The following is a 16,757-nucleotide window of genomic DNA, read 5'->3' as shown; positions in this document are numbered from 1 at the left end:
AGCAAAAGCTGATTCTCTGCTCACTCAGAAAAAGAAGATTGTTTCCTTTTATTTGGCATTGACGGTATTAGTATCTTATGTAGGAATGGGCAGCTATTCCCTGCTAGATACACTCACAGGATAAAATGATTTGCTTTGTTTTATTGTGCATTATTATTATAACAGCACTATATTTTACATCTAATTCAATAATAAGGTTCATTAAATAAAAGGGAAGCATTTGTCTTAATGCTGGACATAGTGTTATATAGACACTGGACAATATGCGCAGTCTGCTCTGTGGTAGCACATTCACAATGCAGCACAAGGTCAGCTTTGCTGCTGTCCTGGTAAGGATATTTTACAGTATAAGTATCCACTGCTCATGAATGATCAGACAGTCCACCGAAGTCATAATCACTTCTATAGACCAAAACATTTTTCAGACAAAAGCAGATTATCTGCCTTATCCATTACAAAAGACACAAAGTGGATGAGGTGTGTGTAAAAGGGGAGAAGTTGAGCCACCATCGCTGTTTGGGGAGCTGAGTCACACCACTGGTTGATCACATAGACACACACACACACGCAGGAACAATTTGCAGTGAAGGCTGCTGTGGCTGATAGGAGATGATTTGAGGAGAAGATTAGAGATCTGTGGGCAAGTACTGTGCATGTGTTCGTGTCTGTGTGCGCACGCATGTGCACTGTGTACGTGCGTGTGCGCTTGTGTGTGCGCGCTTGTGTGTGTGCGGCGCTTTTATCCATGTGCCTCCTGTCACCTCCTCTCCTGCCTGAACCACGAACACAGGAATGTTTGAGGTAAGGTTGACGAGAGCCTGTGTTGGCTGTCACATCCTCTCTCTTCTCTCTCAAATGAATTGGGAGGGGTGAGGTTGGTGGGGGTTGGGGGTGGGGTTAGGTAGGGAGAGTAGGGAAACCTGTCTGTCTCTCCCTCTTTCTCAGTGATTGTCTCACTCTTTCTCGTATTACGATGGTGGAGCAGGAGGGGTGGGTGAAGAGAAAGATGCAACACTGCTGCATCGGTTATGCGTTGGCTCGCTTGGTTCGGCTTATTGGCTCATTCACTTGTGAACCACATTTGAATTGCACTGTTCCTGGGACTGGCAGCAGTTTCCTCCTAGGAGGCAGTTTGAGCATACAAACATCAAGCAGGCTGCCTGGAATTTGCAGACTGAAAGCCGTTAGACGGTGTTTACACAATATGTGCCCATACAAGTGTACGAACTATTTGCTTCTGCGGTTGGTAAGAAATGGGATAGAGTGATGACTGACAACTAGTGCACATTAAATTCAAGCAAGACATCACCAAAGGCAGCCGACTCAGCCTTGAAAGCTTTTCAAGAAACCAAATGTTCGTCATACTCTACATTTGAAGAGATGAGGGCAAGTAAGTATATAATGTAATATGGAAGACATAACAGTAATATCACCCCAGCCAGCCGAGCACAATGGCTTAGTTTTTGAAGCGAACATATATGTGCTATTTATACTTGAATAGGACCTATTATGCCCATTTCCAGGTCCATGTTTTTTATTCTTAGGGTCCATTGGAGTAGTTTTACACGATTCACAGTTCAAATAATTTATTTCGCACAAGACCTTTGTAAAGTCTCTGAGCCTGCGTTACTGATAAAAGCCATTACTGCCCCTCTGCCCTTCCCTTTGAGCCAGCTTTCTTCTAAATGGCTGCTGAAGAAAACAAGAAAAATAGGTCTGTATGCATTGACGGTGAGAGCAGTGCCTTTGACATGACTGTTATAATCATATCATACCGACATTAGAAGCGGAAAAGAAAAAACTTTCTTAAACTGAGCATTTTGAGAATTCTGAAGGGTAGGCTTTGGGGTCACAGAGGTTACTTGTATATATGTTAACCTTATTAGCTGAAAGATTTGTTTGATGCAAGTATTCACCATTGCAGACCTCTGCAGCAGTGCAGTACATACTGTATTTGACCAGGCATTTGAAGGCAGATCTAAAAGGCAGAGGGCGAAAGAATGAAGTGAATGGGGAAAAAGAAAAATCTGATGCGGTGTTTCAAATTTCTCACACAGGCCAGCCTTCAAAATAAACAACTTGTGGCAGAAAATGTTAATAATTAATAGCGCTCTATATGTGTGCGAGTGTATGCTTGAATCTATGTGTTTGTTTAGTTTGGAAATATTCTCACTCCTGACTTCTCATTCCTCTTGTTTTCGGTGCTGGTGTTAAAACCACAGTGGCTCAGTGTAAAGTTAGTGATCCCCTGTTGTGATTTGAGCACATTTTCAATTCCTGATATGTTGTAGCAGTTACAGCAAGAGTGAGCAAGAAAAGAAGCAAAGGAAGGGTTTGTACAGATTTGAGCTGGGGTGTAGTTGTCAGATTTGGTGGTTTTCTGCTCCACACTACAATTCCTGGTAAAATGTCCTGTTCACAGAAATTTCAGCAGAACTTTCAGGATTGACCCTCTGCCTGCTTCTTTTACTCCTTTTTACGGCATTTTATAGCTGCATTGTGAAAGAAAATGACTGTTCGGCCAGGCCAGTGTAAGATGAAGCAAGTGGAGCAACAAAAAATTGAGCACCTGGCAACATACTGTCTGCGTGCATTAGTATGCATAGAGTGAGCTACGGCCATTTCCAATCTTTTCTGGACCTGGTCTGAACTCTGCATCTCGGCACAAGCACGGGTCATAGTGTGGCCATGCTGTGAGATTCTGAATGTTTTAAGTAGTCTCCAGGAAACATTTGTCCTGCTTCACTGCATCGAATACCACTGACTTGAATCACTTGGAATAAAACTCAACCGAAAAAATATTTCAGACAAAGGACATTTTACAGTTCTTGCACACAATCAATGTACCTATTACGCAGCATTAATGTTGTGGAAACGTAACATAAAAAATTATTCCAGCCTTGTTTTTCTTCGGCTTATGTCTCAGTTTCCTGACACTGAATTGCAAAGCGACAAAATCTTGCAAATATATTTCAGATTTCTCCTCCACACAGTTATTGTTCAGATGGCCACTAGTTATATAACAATAAACCTTGCCTTTTAGGTAGTAGCTCTAACTATATCAGATGATTGATGTATGTAATATTCAGCGAAACTAGTCTGAACATCTGAACTTGTCTTTGCAAAAAGGCAATGAAACACAGTATGATTGTGAGGTTGTGGTTAATCACTGCAGCAATATCAAGTTAGCCATATGGATCTTGAAGCTGGAGGTTGTTACTGAACAAAACAGATGTGCATTTGCTGTTCTGCTAGAAATAACTATCATTTAGTGCATAAAAACTACAGACACACAAGTGGACCTGCATGTGAGCATGTCGAGGTCCATAGAAAGCCTGTCTGAATCCAGGCTACCAAGAATCCTCCCATATTTATGCAAGACCTGCTACAGTCTGGTGAGCATGCCACTTTTTGTACTATGCAGAGCATTGTGGTCACAGTCACCGTACCTGGCAGACAATCTACAAATTGAAGAGATCACCAAATTTGCATAAATGGCATACAGTTCAACTCACCATTTCTGTAAACAGGAAAAAAAAACCCACATAGCTTTTGTCACTGGTGTTATTCACCTTTTTAAGGAATAACAGTCATCTGTGTCGCTAATCATTGTTAGGCGTTGGTTTGTTTCAAGAACATTAAAATATACCACAAAAACAACAAATGATGCATTATTTATCATTCCAGTGCAGTGTGTGGCAGATTTTACATTATTTATGTCATTATTTTATGTCTGTGCAACAGTGGGAGGAATAAATCTGAAAAATATGACTTCAACATTTAAAGGAAAGTTGTAAGGGAATACACAGTGAAACAGTGTTTTCCTACTCCCCAACGTGTGAAAGCACACACGTTTGGAGCTCACACTGCATGCAGACCTTGCTACCCACTTCTGAGAAAATGTCTCCCCGTCTCTCTCTCATGCTCCCTCTCTCCCCTTTGCTCCGTCTTCCTCTGCCCCTCTTGCAGCATTTGCGTGTGGGTATGCTTGTGTGTACGTACTATAGAAGTGGTATTAAAGGTCCACAGGGAAACATTATCTGTTTTAGCTATCAACAATCTGATGCTAACCTTCTCTCTGCCTCCATCCCCTGTCTCTGCTCATCTCCCTCCCTCTGCCTCTCTCCCCCCACTCTGTCTCTCTCAATCTATCCAGCTCTATGTGGTGGGGATGTTAGAGGTCCCTGGGGTACCATCCTTAGTCCCGGCTATCCAGACAGCTACCCTTCATCTCTCAACTGTACCTGGACCGTTGAAGTCAGCCACGGGAAAGGCAAGAGACACACATACACAGAGATCCACACTCCTTAATAGAGACAGACAGAGTGTGACACAGTACAGCAAGCTCAGTGGTTCAGTTGCTGCTATGCTACATCCACAAACATACATTGTTTTCTGTGGCTTATAAAATATTCAGGCGCCATTTGGAGGCAATTTGGTGAAAGCAATGTCAAAAGTAAAATGTTGCCAAAATAAAGTCAAATAAAATAATGATCTCAAAAATAAATCGTCACTGATTAAAGTTTGAATATGCTGCTGTCCCAGTATAATGACTCATACAAATTATAAGTCGAGGTGCATGAACCATCTGAGGATAAAGCAAACTTTGTCTGTCTTCTGACTCGTCTGTGCTTGTGTCTCTAACAGGAGTCCAGTTTCAGTTCAGTTCTTTTCACCTGGAGGACCAACATGACTACCTCTTGGTTACGGAGAATGGGAGTTTCCTGCAACCTCTGGCTCGTCTGACCGGCAACGAGTTGCCTAGCAACATCAATGCTGGTCTCTATGGCAACTTCAAAGCCCAGTTGCGATTCATCTCTGACTTTTCCATTTCATATGAGGGCTTCAACATAACTTTCTCGGGTAACTTTCCTTACTGGAGTTTTTCATTTCAATCCAGCGAGTCTACATTCAGTTTTACCCTCAGTTTAGTCACTTCAAGGGTTTCTGTTTGTCTTAATTTGCTCACTGGAACAATGCTGTAATGTTGCAAATGTTGAAATGTTTGAGATTATGAAACATAACTAAATGCAAAACAGTCATGTAACAGCTTGCTGTGTGAATTGTGCCAGTAAAATAAAATAAAATAAAATAGTCAAGCTGGACTTTTGCCAGGTTCACCCTAGAAATTCATGCAGACACCACTGTGAAATTATGGCTTCTCTTTAAAGAGAAGTGAGCAGAGCAACATTTATACCAGAAAAGACAATTACTGCCTCTTAAAATGAATGTTGTAAATTATAAGTCGCAGCCTTACGCCAGGTTGTAAAGTCACTAAAGAAATGCCATTAAGTTCATTTATGTGGCAACTTATCACAGAGTGCTTCTAAATAATAAAAATGGATATTCAGTGTTCATAGGATCGAATTTCTGACATACTCACAGCCACAAAAGCACAAACGTCTTTAGTTTAAAGCTTAAGATGAAGTGTGAGTGCTGGATATTTTATATGTTATGAATGAATATGATCATTACCTAATTTTAAAGACTGCATGTGCTTCTTCAGCCCATGTCAAACATTGTACCATGCTTTGTCTGGCCACAAGTTTAATATTGAGAATAATGAGCCTTCTTTAAACTACAGACTACATATAAAAGATGGGCATGGTTACCATGACTACATGCAGTAGCTGAGAAGACCCAGTTAATTAGTGCTAAATAATCTACAAATAAAATCCTACAAAATGATTCACCAAAGAGCACAAACATCTTAGAAAAACCGACGATAAAACGCACATAAAGCCTAGTTATTTATACGCTAATTATTTTGGAACGCTTCACACCAACACCACAGTTAGTAGACTGTGCATTTAGCATTTATGTCTGGTGTAAAATTCAACATTTTACAATAGAAGTCATTGGAGTCAAGTGACCTTCAAGGAAATGCAGTTTTATGGCAGTTGCGTTGTTGCATTGGCTTCATATCTCACAACCTTGCTGTAAAACCACTGAACCAACTTACTATTTAGTGGCTAGTTCAGATATGCTTTTGCTCCAAAGTGTCGATTTACTTAGCTCTAAAGATTTCCTGAAGAAGAAACAAAAAGGGATTCAAACTGAACCTTGCAGATCTCTACAAGTCATAATCATAGAAAAAGAAGCAAGGCCGACCTGGACGTGTTCACCCACTGCCTACATAATTCTCTCAGTCAAGTAACATCTGCAGTGACGAAGCATTATCCATGTATAATCATCTACAACAACAGACTGAAAATTGCCAAAAATAATATATGTATCCAAAATCTTAAACAACTTATTTTATAAACTTTGGTTTTGAAAACTGTTTTAGAAATTGGCCTCCAGAATACTTTGGGGGCTGAAAAAGTTTCTTTTTTGTTTGTTTTCCCACAAGTAGATAAACAGATAATTATTTTCATGCCAGCTTTTTACATCTTAACATTCAGTTGTGTCTTCTGCTGTTATTGACTTTTTAAAAAATGTGTCTTCTTGGGCCACACGTGAATAACTCAACCAACGAACTGGTGTGCTCAACTCTAAATTACTTAAGAGTGCGAAAGGTGCCGAGCTACAAAACACAGAATATTATGAATAATACAAAAAAAAGTTTTGCTGTACTCTGTTGTTGTTGTTCTGATGGGGTTTTTTAGTTTTCACTATCTAAACTGACATCTTACTCCATAAATTGAGGACTACGTCTGTAATCTTATAAATTACTACAGAAAAAAGCAGATGGCTACACAATATTAATCTGAGAGCAATCCACTATTAAATGATGGTATGTGAGGAAAGGGAAAGAACAAGATGAAGACAGGAGCCCCTAACCTCATCAGAGGTCAGAAACATGCTGTTTTAGCTCTTTTCTCTTTAATGCCACCCTCCAATCATGCTGTCTTCTGATTTGCTGTTGCTCAGTGGCAAAGAGAAGGTTTGAAGAGCAGCTCGGTGGGGCTTTTATGCCCACAGTACCTATAATGATCATATTAAGAACATCCTACATCAATGATATCATGCAGAACCAGAAGTAGATTAAAAAAAAGGATTGGGTCTTGTGCCTAACTGTCCTTTCAGTACCCTCTCACTGACTCTGTAATAAAGGAGCAGTGGCCTGACTACACTGAGTGATATTTTACTGCCACCCAGATGGCATAAGCTGACTCTCAGAGTGCAACACATGGGAGGTGTCATGGGAGATTTGACTTGGCAGTGTTAAAATTCTCAACACGCACTTTCTTTCAGCAGTACACCCTAAAAAACACATCACATCATCAGTCTTAGCCAACTGAAAATAGCTTTGAGTCTCTATCTTGCTAAACACAAACTCAACAAGTTCAGCTCAGGGCGTGCTGGAGTCGACTCAGATCGAGAAATCGTGCCCTTCTTGTTCATTCCTACAGTCATGCAAGGATTATATTTTAATAGACTACATATTCAAGAGTTTCACAAGAATTACTGAATTAATTAAAAGGGCTTGTCCAGTGAGAGGGAGAGACTTCATGCCCATGAATGTATGCATGCATTCATCCTTTGGCTAATCCGAAATTGTTATTTAAGATTAGCCCAAGATCTTGGCCTCATTGTAAGTATTTACATTATTAGCTTAGCTAATTCTTTCATATTGCTTGCGTAATCACAAATATTATCATGCACTTGTTCCAGAATTCTATAAATAACATTAACATTTTATGTATTTACTTGCAGAAATTATGTCATATCTCCTACAGATAGTATGTGTAACATATGTGTCTGGTTATGGCTTTTTAGTCAGAAGTAAAGAAAAGTTATTTTACCTTTTGACCTGCTGTCTGTTAGTTTATAGTAATGTGTTCAGTGTCATTCAATTATTATTTTTTCTGCAGAATATACTTTGGAGCCATGTGAGGACCCCGGCATGCCTCGTTTCGGCAGGAGAAATGGCTACAGTTTTGGTGTTGGAGACACTTTGTCTTTTTCCTGTAATATGGGATACCGCCTGGAGGGTTCACCAGAGTTAATCTGTCTGGGAGGCGGGCGAAGAATGTGGAGCGCCCCTTTACCTAGATGTGTCGGTACGTGTTTAATTGTTACTGGTCAGGTGTCGTGGGTGTCTAGTTGTTTGTTTGTGGGTGTCTAGTTGTTTCAAATATCATAAATAAATAAAAGTAAAAACTAGAGATGGACGGATCCGATATTACGTATCGGTCCGATACTGACCTAAATTACTGGATCGGATATCGGAGAAAAATAAAAAATGTAATCCGATCCATTAAATATCACGAAAGCACCTCACAAAACTTGCAACACGCCGTAACTCACCTCAGAACGTTAGCACGTCGGAGCAGTATGCATCACGTGATAGAGCGGCTGTGGCATGCGGGACCTGTCGGTGGTCTGGATAGCATTTGGAGCTTCGCTAGCAACCCGGCATTTCATCTCCGACAAAGTTATCCCGAGAGAAGTAAAGCAAGTGTGTAAGTCCATCTCTGAATGTTTGTAAAGCATTTCTGCGTTAAGCTTAACAAGCGACTGCCTCTCGCTCTCCGGCTGCTACTTCAATCGTGAAACTGCTTAATGATCAGCTGATCGGCTTTTCTGTCGCGAGTCCGTGTCTCTTGTTTGTTTTTGGCCCACTTTGCACCAGAAAGAGGAAACCAGCGGCTGAACAACAGCAGCACGTTTAAGCTTGATCAGCTGTTGTTAGAATTTATTTAATATTACTTTCTACACCAGGATCTTTTTCTACATAGCTGACGTAGCTGACAGCTGGTAACTGTGCAGGGGCGGATCTAGCAAAGTTTAGCCAGGGGGGCCGATAGGGCATTAACAGGGAAAAGGGGGCACAAAGACATACTTTTCTTTCTTATTCTCATTTAAAATGTCTAGCTTTTAATAAATAATTATCTGACACCCAAAGTTTTAATTTGATGTAAAATGAATAGAAGTCAATTACTGTATATAGTGACTATTAAGTCTAATATAATATATACTGTATATACCCTAGTAAGCTATAGTACTTTTTACTTTGGGAAGGTACCATCTGTGCAGTCTGCAATTTTGTTGAAGAAAGATGTTGAATCTATTTAATATTTCTTGAAAAATAATTGATTTCTGTGCATTTTTTTTTCACACTTCATCAAATTAAGGTTGATTACGTCGATTAAGCATCATGAGGTGGAGCGTGAGGGGTGGTTCCCTATTTTTTATTTTTTTATTTTTGTTGTTGCTGGGAGTTGGAACCTTATTAGTTAGGTTGCTTAATATTTACGCTAAGTACTCTTTAAAATACCAGAATAGTGAGGATGGTGTAGGTTTAAGTTTATTAGATTGATCAGTATTGCTGAACTATGAAATATTTTTTTTGTATACAGGTATAACAGAATAGCTTTAGTGTAGTTGTTGTTTTAAACTTGAGTATGAACTTGCAGACTTGCAAAATGCAGCAAGATATTTTAAAAAACAGTTTTGTTGATTAAAAAACACTATATCGGATTCATATCGGTATCGGCAGATATCCAAATTTATGATATCGGTATCGGACATAAAAAAGTGGTATCGTGCCATCTCTAGTAAAAACCAAACACATATATATGTATCTAATACATAAGATCCAGTAATAAAAAAGTTGCAGTGAACAGTTTAGTCCAGTGGTGCTTAAAATAAAACAAAAACAAGTCATGTCTTTATATAGTTGTATAAAATGTCTCAATAATTACATAAATTCAAACTCTTAAACCGATGGAAATCAAATAGAAATAACTAGCAGAACACCCACTGTGAGATCAGGGGAGCAAGGGACCAAGTAACCCTTCCCATAACAGGGTAACTTGTGCAAACCCTGGAGCCAAGCCTAGGGCTTGAAGGGAAGTGCTTGGTGCTTTGGTCTTAACCCTTGGGGCTATGCTGTACCCAGTCTGAAAGATCCATATGACCTTTCTACCCACAAGAGGGAATATAGAGTACTGGAAAGATGAGTCTGACTGCTAGTCAAGCCTCAGGTTCTGGAGTTCATGAAACATCAGTCAGCTCTTTACATTCTTAAGGATACAGCCACGTCCCTCATGCTGCCCTGTGGGGAGTGCAGCAAGAATCAGGAGTGTCTGGCTCATTCCTGCAAACTATTCAGTCTTCTATAGCTGTAGCGAGAGTAGGATTTCCATTGTCAGCTATAATTCAGCAACCAAATTAACATTTCTACAAGAGCCTTACCCAGTCAGAAGCAGCTCAGGGCAGAGCCTCATTGAGATGGTTTGGGTGTCTGACTTGGACGACCCATGGGTGAGGCATCCTAAGTGAGGTGCTTGGGGTATGTCCCACTGAAAGGAGGCCCTGGGGAAGATCTAGAAGGTGATAGAGAGACTGTATCTCTTAGCTGTCTTGGGAATATCTTAGTGTGCCCCCAGGAAGGATGAGGTCCGGGCAGGACAGATGGATGGATGGATAGATGAAGAAGTAAATAGTGATTACAGTTAAAAAGTAACTCAGCTTCCCTTGATATAATCAATATAATTTATTTCCTTACCCATAAACCAACACAAGGCTCAGGTCTTTTGAAAAGGTTGTTCTTCCACCTATGAAGTGAAAATTATAATTGACCTCTGGCTGTAGCTACAGAAACATCCTTAATGTTCAACTGTTCCAAAAAATAAATATTAAACGGTCAGTCCAAACTTAATGGTACTTCAGAGAACAGCGTTTGTATCAGCCAATTTCCAATTAGTGGATGAGCAGAAAATGCCAGAGATATTTCTTCAGGAGTCCCTAGCAGGCTGACATTTATGTCCTGTTCACATTGCTTTATCACCTTTTATAATTTTGAAATTTACTGGCAAGGACATTATCTGAAATAATACAGATTTTTTTTTTTATACTGGAAAAAGTTGTAATTCCCCCCCGATACTTTAATACTTGTTCAATAAACTGAAGTCATAAAGCTAGACAGAAAACAATATTAAGATATACACACTATATAAAATCTTTGAGACAAGAGATTTGAGACAAACATCTTCGAAGTCAGAACACAGACTGAGAAAGGCTTTTACGATGTGATAAACATGCAATCAGATTTACAGTAGGTTTATGCACCATATTGAACACTAATCCAACTCAGTGTAACTGTAGCACTATGCCAGTAACACACACAGCAAACAAAAAGTAGCATGTACTACAATGTGAAGTAAAAGCCCAGTGTTTGAATGCATGAAAAAACAAGGATGGTGGTTTTATTATTAAAATGTATACTCAGAGTGGCACAGATTGCACTAAAAATATGCCTATTCGAATAAAAAGTCCTTCACCTGTGGACTGGAAAATGTGTTTCTATGCAAGGCTGTATAATTTTTTTTAATAATTAATCAATGCACAAATGAGCAATTGGTTTAAAGGACAAAATAATAAGTTCCTCACTAGGTTTTAAAAACATAGAATAAAAACAAGCAGTTCATATCTTGGATGCCACACATGCACATTTTTTGTCAAGGAAAATGCATTTAAATCTAATTTGTTTGGGCTAATAATGGAAGATGAAAGCAATCACACTGATTAAAAAGAAGAAGAAATACTGAAATATCATGCTTTTTGCCTGTCTGTGTCGGTTTTGAGCTATTCTGGGTGTATAAGGACTACTCAGGAGATTGTCTTTGATCAAGGCACTTTCCTCTCAATTGCTACCTTTACTCCAGAGAATTACTACCGCCTGCTCTTAAATAGATAGGATAAGTCTAATTTAAAGCACAAGTTTATCAGTGGGAATCATTATCATGTACAGTTAACCTCAGGGAATTCAGGCGAGAAGTGTGTAAAGTAAGATTTGATTTGGGTACAGTTAGTAGTATCTACAAGTGACAGCAGTAAAAGCACATAGCGAAAGAGACTGCATTTCTGCACTTGCTCATAGAATTAGTTATCTTACACATAATATTTTTGAGAAATTACAAAGAAAGCCAGACCAATCCAATTCTAGTAAAAAGCAGCAACACTATACGACTTTTTAATTTTAGGCTACATGTGAGTAGATTTTACTCTACAATCTAATTTTCAGCTTTGCATGATGTTCTCAGCGCCATTATACATGGCTTTGGTTCCTTCGTTCTTTCATCGGCGTGACAAGACTTATAATGCAGAAAGGTGGGAGTGATGTTGTGTGCTGCTGTTCTGGGGTGTAGTGCAGTTTGCTATATTTAGTTTCTGCGTATTGTGTTGCATTGCTGCATGATGGTACACATCACAGTTGAAGAACGGAGGAAGAAGGAAAGATTAGAGGACCAACAATAGGTTTTTCTTATGTTTTGGCTATAAAATAACTTTTTAGTTAGGGTGGGTCTTTTGTTATTTTAATTAACTGAGGGATATGCTGTGCAGGCATGAAGTATAACTTTGGTGGTCTGTGTTTGTGTTTTAACAAGTGGCTCTTTTTAATTCTTTACAGCATTTTTTTTTCCCCCCATGAAAGAGTTGGAGAGCTTCCAGAGATGTTTCTTTGCAGTTTGAGAAATACAATGTTCTTTTGTCTTGTTTTTTTTTTTCTACTTTTTTATTATTATTTCTGGATGCCATCAGAAGCGGGAGGAAAAAATAAAAAGAGGAAACAAGAGATGGAAGAGAATGAAAACTCAGGAGAAGTGGAAAAGGAAAGTTGATTGAAGTAAAGGGGAGCAAAGGAGGCACTATTCATAGAGTAGAGAGAGCGCAAGAGGGAGGAAGTTAAAGAGGAAAGAGAGAGAGAGGGTGAAGAGGTAATTTTCTAAATGGAAACTATAGCGGTGTGATTTATTGACGATATGGCAGCTGTAATACGACCATTACACTAGTGGAGACACAGAGAGGGAGAGGGAATGAAAAAGAGAGGAAAGGGACATAGATACTGTACATGGAGGGCACGAGTAAGAAGTGCAAAGAATAGGCAACTTCAGGTGAAGTTTGCAATCTTATCATTCGCATTAACTGATATATGGGGATTTTTAAAAAATTCCTACAGCCTTTAGTTAAAATATTTTTTCATTTATATTAAGAAGAAAGGAATTTGACTGATTATTACTCTGAGCACAGCCTGCGTTCCCCCTAGCTGCACAGAAAATGGGCAAAAACTTTTATCTGGTAGGACCAAACGGCTTTAAAAAGCCACAAGCCTCTTTAGTAAGCTGCAAAACATAGCTTTTGTTTATCATTAAAGCTTTAAATGCAGGTCAATTTGCGGCACAACAAAAGCTTGTTCACATGACCACTCCACATCATTATAAGCCTCTTAAGAATTAAACCAATGTCTCAATATTGTGCATTTTTTAATTGTCTCCTTTCTGTCCTCTGTCTTCAGCGGAGTGTGGTTCTTCAGTCATGAATAATGAAGGGATACTGCTCTCTCCAAACTACCCAATGAACTACGATAACAACCACGAGTGCATCTACAGCATCCAGGTCACAGATCTTAACGTTTCAGGATATACATGACATGAGTTTTTATTGAGAAAAATAATGGTATTGATCATTGCCTGTGTTTAAGAGATGACAAATGTATTACCAGTCTTCAAACCTTTGTGAGGGTTTGTCACCTGCTATGTGGGTCATTAGTGCTCATTTTGATTTGATGTTGACCTCAGGTTCAAGCTGGGAAAGGAATCAACATCTCTGCAAGAACCTTTCATCTTGCCCAAGGCGATATACTCAAAGTAAACTCACTCACACATACGCATATGTGGTCATTGCTCTTGCCAGATATCAGTGTCAAACACAGATCAGCAAAAATAAACGAATTAAATTAGTTCATGCTGCATGTGATGCATCCGGTGTGCATTTTGCTGTTCTTACAGATTTATGACGGTAAAGACAACACAGCCCATGTTCTCGGAGCATTTACTGGATCATCCATGTTGGGGCTGACGCTCATTTCCACTTCAAACCACCTCTGGTTGGAATTCTACAGCAATGCGGAAAACACAGGAGAAGGATTCAAATTGGTGTACTCAAGTAAGTTAGCAGTGAACACCGCTGTTTAGTATAGAGCTAAGGCCTAATCTGTTTCTCCAAGACTTCTTTGAAGATTCATTCAGGAGGTGACAAAAGAACCCAAAAGAACAACATGTAAAGAACTTCATGTTCCACTTGCCTCAGTTAAGGTCAGAGTTCATGAAATGGGAGTTTTAGAGTGGCATAAGACTTAAGTCAGATTGAGATTCTTTGACATGACCATAAACAGGCTGTTCATGCTCGTATCTGAATTAAAACAATTCTGCAAAGAGGAGCGGGACAAAGTTTCAAGGCTCACTGCCAGTTATCACAAATGCCTTATTGTACATGATGCTGCCACAGGTGATATAACCAGTTATTAACTTATTAGGTTTAGCAGACAATTACATTTTCACACAGGGCCAGGCAGGTTTGAAAATCTTTGCTTAATAAATAAATTAGTCATCATTTAAAAAGCACATTTTGTATTGACTCTGCCAGTATCTTTGTCTAATCTTTGATTTTTTTGGATTATCTTGGGCAGATGTAAATACATTTTAGCCGTATGTCTCAAATTATTAACCAGTTAGATGCCTCATGACAACTGCTGATTTCTGATAAATCTAACAGGCTCACTAGAACAGTTTAACTCTAAACGGTTGGATGGATCACAGAAGTAAATGTGAATTTTTCCACTGAAACGATCAGAAGAAACATGTCGCGTTTGATTAACAAAGCTTTCAGCGTAGGACGAAGTGGTAAAGGTGTGTTTTGATGTTCACCAAAGCACACCCACATTTGGCAGTGCCCTCTTAGACGCACAGTTGGAATTCTAATTGTTTAAATGGTGTCATGAAGGGTGATAGCTTAGTATTATTCGCTTTGAAGTTGTGTTGTCTCTGTACTGTGTTGGCGCAGAGGATGGCTTACTTAGACCTTTGCTGTTTTCATACTTTTCCAGGTAGAAGTTATTTTGCCATGTAAAACAAAGCACATTAGCAGCAGCAATTTTGAGATTGTAGTACTTTACCTCTGTTTGTTTGGTGTTACATTTGATATAGAGGCTGTAATTCAATGAAACTCCCGAGATGTGGTCGAATGAATAATGCATGGTGGTTTGCTTCCTTATACATATCTAGCAAAGAGAGAACAATTTTAGATAGGAAAACTGTTCACACTTCATGTCAGGATGATGACAAATGTGCAATTGTTGCTCAATAGTAAGTATAGCTTTCCAAATAGCCATTTTTTTTAAGGATTTAGACATGCACCTACAGCAGTCTGCCAGGAGATAACTCAAATCCCGGTGCACCTCGTCTTCCAGGTAATGCCGTAGATCAAATCCCGGTTATGGTCTTATAAGGATAAGCTATTTATATACCTATTCATATCTCGCTCTCCAAAACTGCGAACAAATTTTCCGAATATTACCATGGAAACTGAGCTTACACTGACTGTGAAAAACAACATTAAATTGGATAAGGTGTATACACGCTCCAGTATCATTCCTAATAATGGTATGTCTCATGTATCTTTTTCAGTTTCGTTATTAAAACGGGATGAGAGCTTAACAGGATCTGTGATACCAGCATGGTCATAAACAGAATCCTTGAGTGAGCCAGATATTAAGGGAATATTGCTGCGCATCTAAATAAAACTAATTCTGTTTCTCTTGTGGGCTTTGGATTTCCCTTAGTGAGTTTTTTAAAAAGTACGTACTGTGAAGCTCTTTTTTCTTTTTTATGACTCTTTCTAGGTTTTGAGTTGTCTCATTGTGAAGACCCAGGCGTGCCTCAGTTTGGCTTCAAGGTCAACGACCAAGGTCATTTTTCTGGGAGCAGTATCACATATAGATGTGAGCCTGGTTACACTCTACATGGGGCTTCTACGCTGAAGTGTATGACGGGTGAAAGGAGAGCCTGGGATAACCCTCTGCCTTCTTGTATAGGTACGTCCTTTAGTATCTGAAGCCAATAACACTGTGAAAGAAGGTCTGATGAAAACACACAAACACACACAGAGATTTTTGAAGGCATGCAGAGTCCTCCACAGATGCATTGTGTTTCCGACCTTGAATAACATTCTTTAATAAGCTTGGGAGGGAGAGGTAATTTTATTTCTAAGATTTAAATTGATCTTGTTGCATTTAATGCTGTGTAGTGTGTGTTCCACAGCACTTACTTGAATAGATTCAGAGTTACGCGATAGCTGAAAAGTGTGTTGGTATCATTTCAATAAAAAATCAGAGCAGGATCTTTCCAGTGAATGAACGTCAATGTAATTATAAATTCTTTACGTCTGTGTATTGTGTTCTTTAGCTGGGATGGCTATTTATCTAGAATTCAGCTAACACACACACACCTTTAGGTATCAGGAAGCATAATTATACAAGGTTTGCTCTGTAATAGATTAGAAAGTGACTTGCAGCTTTATGCAACATTTGATTGCAGGATGTTAATTCAGTTATCTGGAAGGAAAACAGATGGGGGCCAATTTCCTGTAGAATCACCTTTCTTGATTTTCCCTGGATATCACACGCTGTTGTAGTTTTAAAGTCCCAATGAAAAGCCTATTTATTCGGCATTATACCACCTGGAATCCCTCGGCCCAACTGATGCACTACCTCTTCTGCGGTGGCAGATTTTCTTTCTGTTCCTGGCGCCTGCCCTTATATTCTCCCAGTGCTGTGTTATGTACTCAGACATGCCCCGACATAAAGCACACATAACCTCCAGGCAACTCTCAGCACACGAAGAGCTAAGCGACAAACACTCTGTTGAGAATTTCTTCATAAACTCATTTTATTCAATTTGATTTGGCTTTGTTTAAAAGCATTCTGTGGAGCAAACTCCCCACTTAGTATCGACACATTGCTTAATACT

General features: G+C 39.2%; 1 protein-coding gene across 1 annotated transcript in view; it reads left to right on the top strand.

The window, feature by feature from the left end:
• csmd3b (CUB and Sushi multiple domains 3b) overlaps nucleotides 1-16,757 on the top strand; it is a 416,246-nt gene that overhangs the window by 325,525 nt on the left and 73,964 nt on the right. The window contains exons 19-25 of the mRNA XM_080862956.1: nucleotides 4,157-4,273; nucleotides 4,648-4,863; nucleotides 7,818-8,006; nucleotides 13,247-13,347; nucleotides 13,530-13,598; nucleotides 13,740-13,896; nucleotides 15,632-15,823. Of these exons, the coding sequence (XP_080719082.1) occupies nucleotides 4,157-4,273; nucleotides 4,648-4,863; nucleotides 7,818-8,006; nucleotides 13,247-13,347; nucleotides 13,530-13,598; nucleotides 13,740-13,896; nucleotides 15,632-15,823 (1,041 nt within the window). The remainder of the gene's footprint in view (nucleotides 1-4,156; nucleotides 4,274-4,647; nucleotides 4,864-7,817; nucleotides 8,007-13,246; nucleotides 13,348-13,529; nucleotides 13,599-13,739; nucleotides 13,897-15,631; nucleotides 15,824-16,757) is intronic.

Source organism: Rhamphochromis sp. 'chilingali' (assembly GCF_963969265.1).
Source record: "Rhamphochromis sp. 'chilingali' genome assembly, chromosome: 17".
In the NCBI taxonomy this organism is placed as follows: domain Eukaryota; kingdom Metazoa; phylum Chordata; class Actinopteri; order Cichliformes; family Cichlidae; genus Rhamphochromis; species Rhamphochromis sp. 'chilingali'.
The sequence above is the reverse complement of the archived record's forward strand: the minus strand, read 5'-3'. Positions and strand labels throughout refer to the sequence as shown.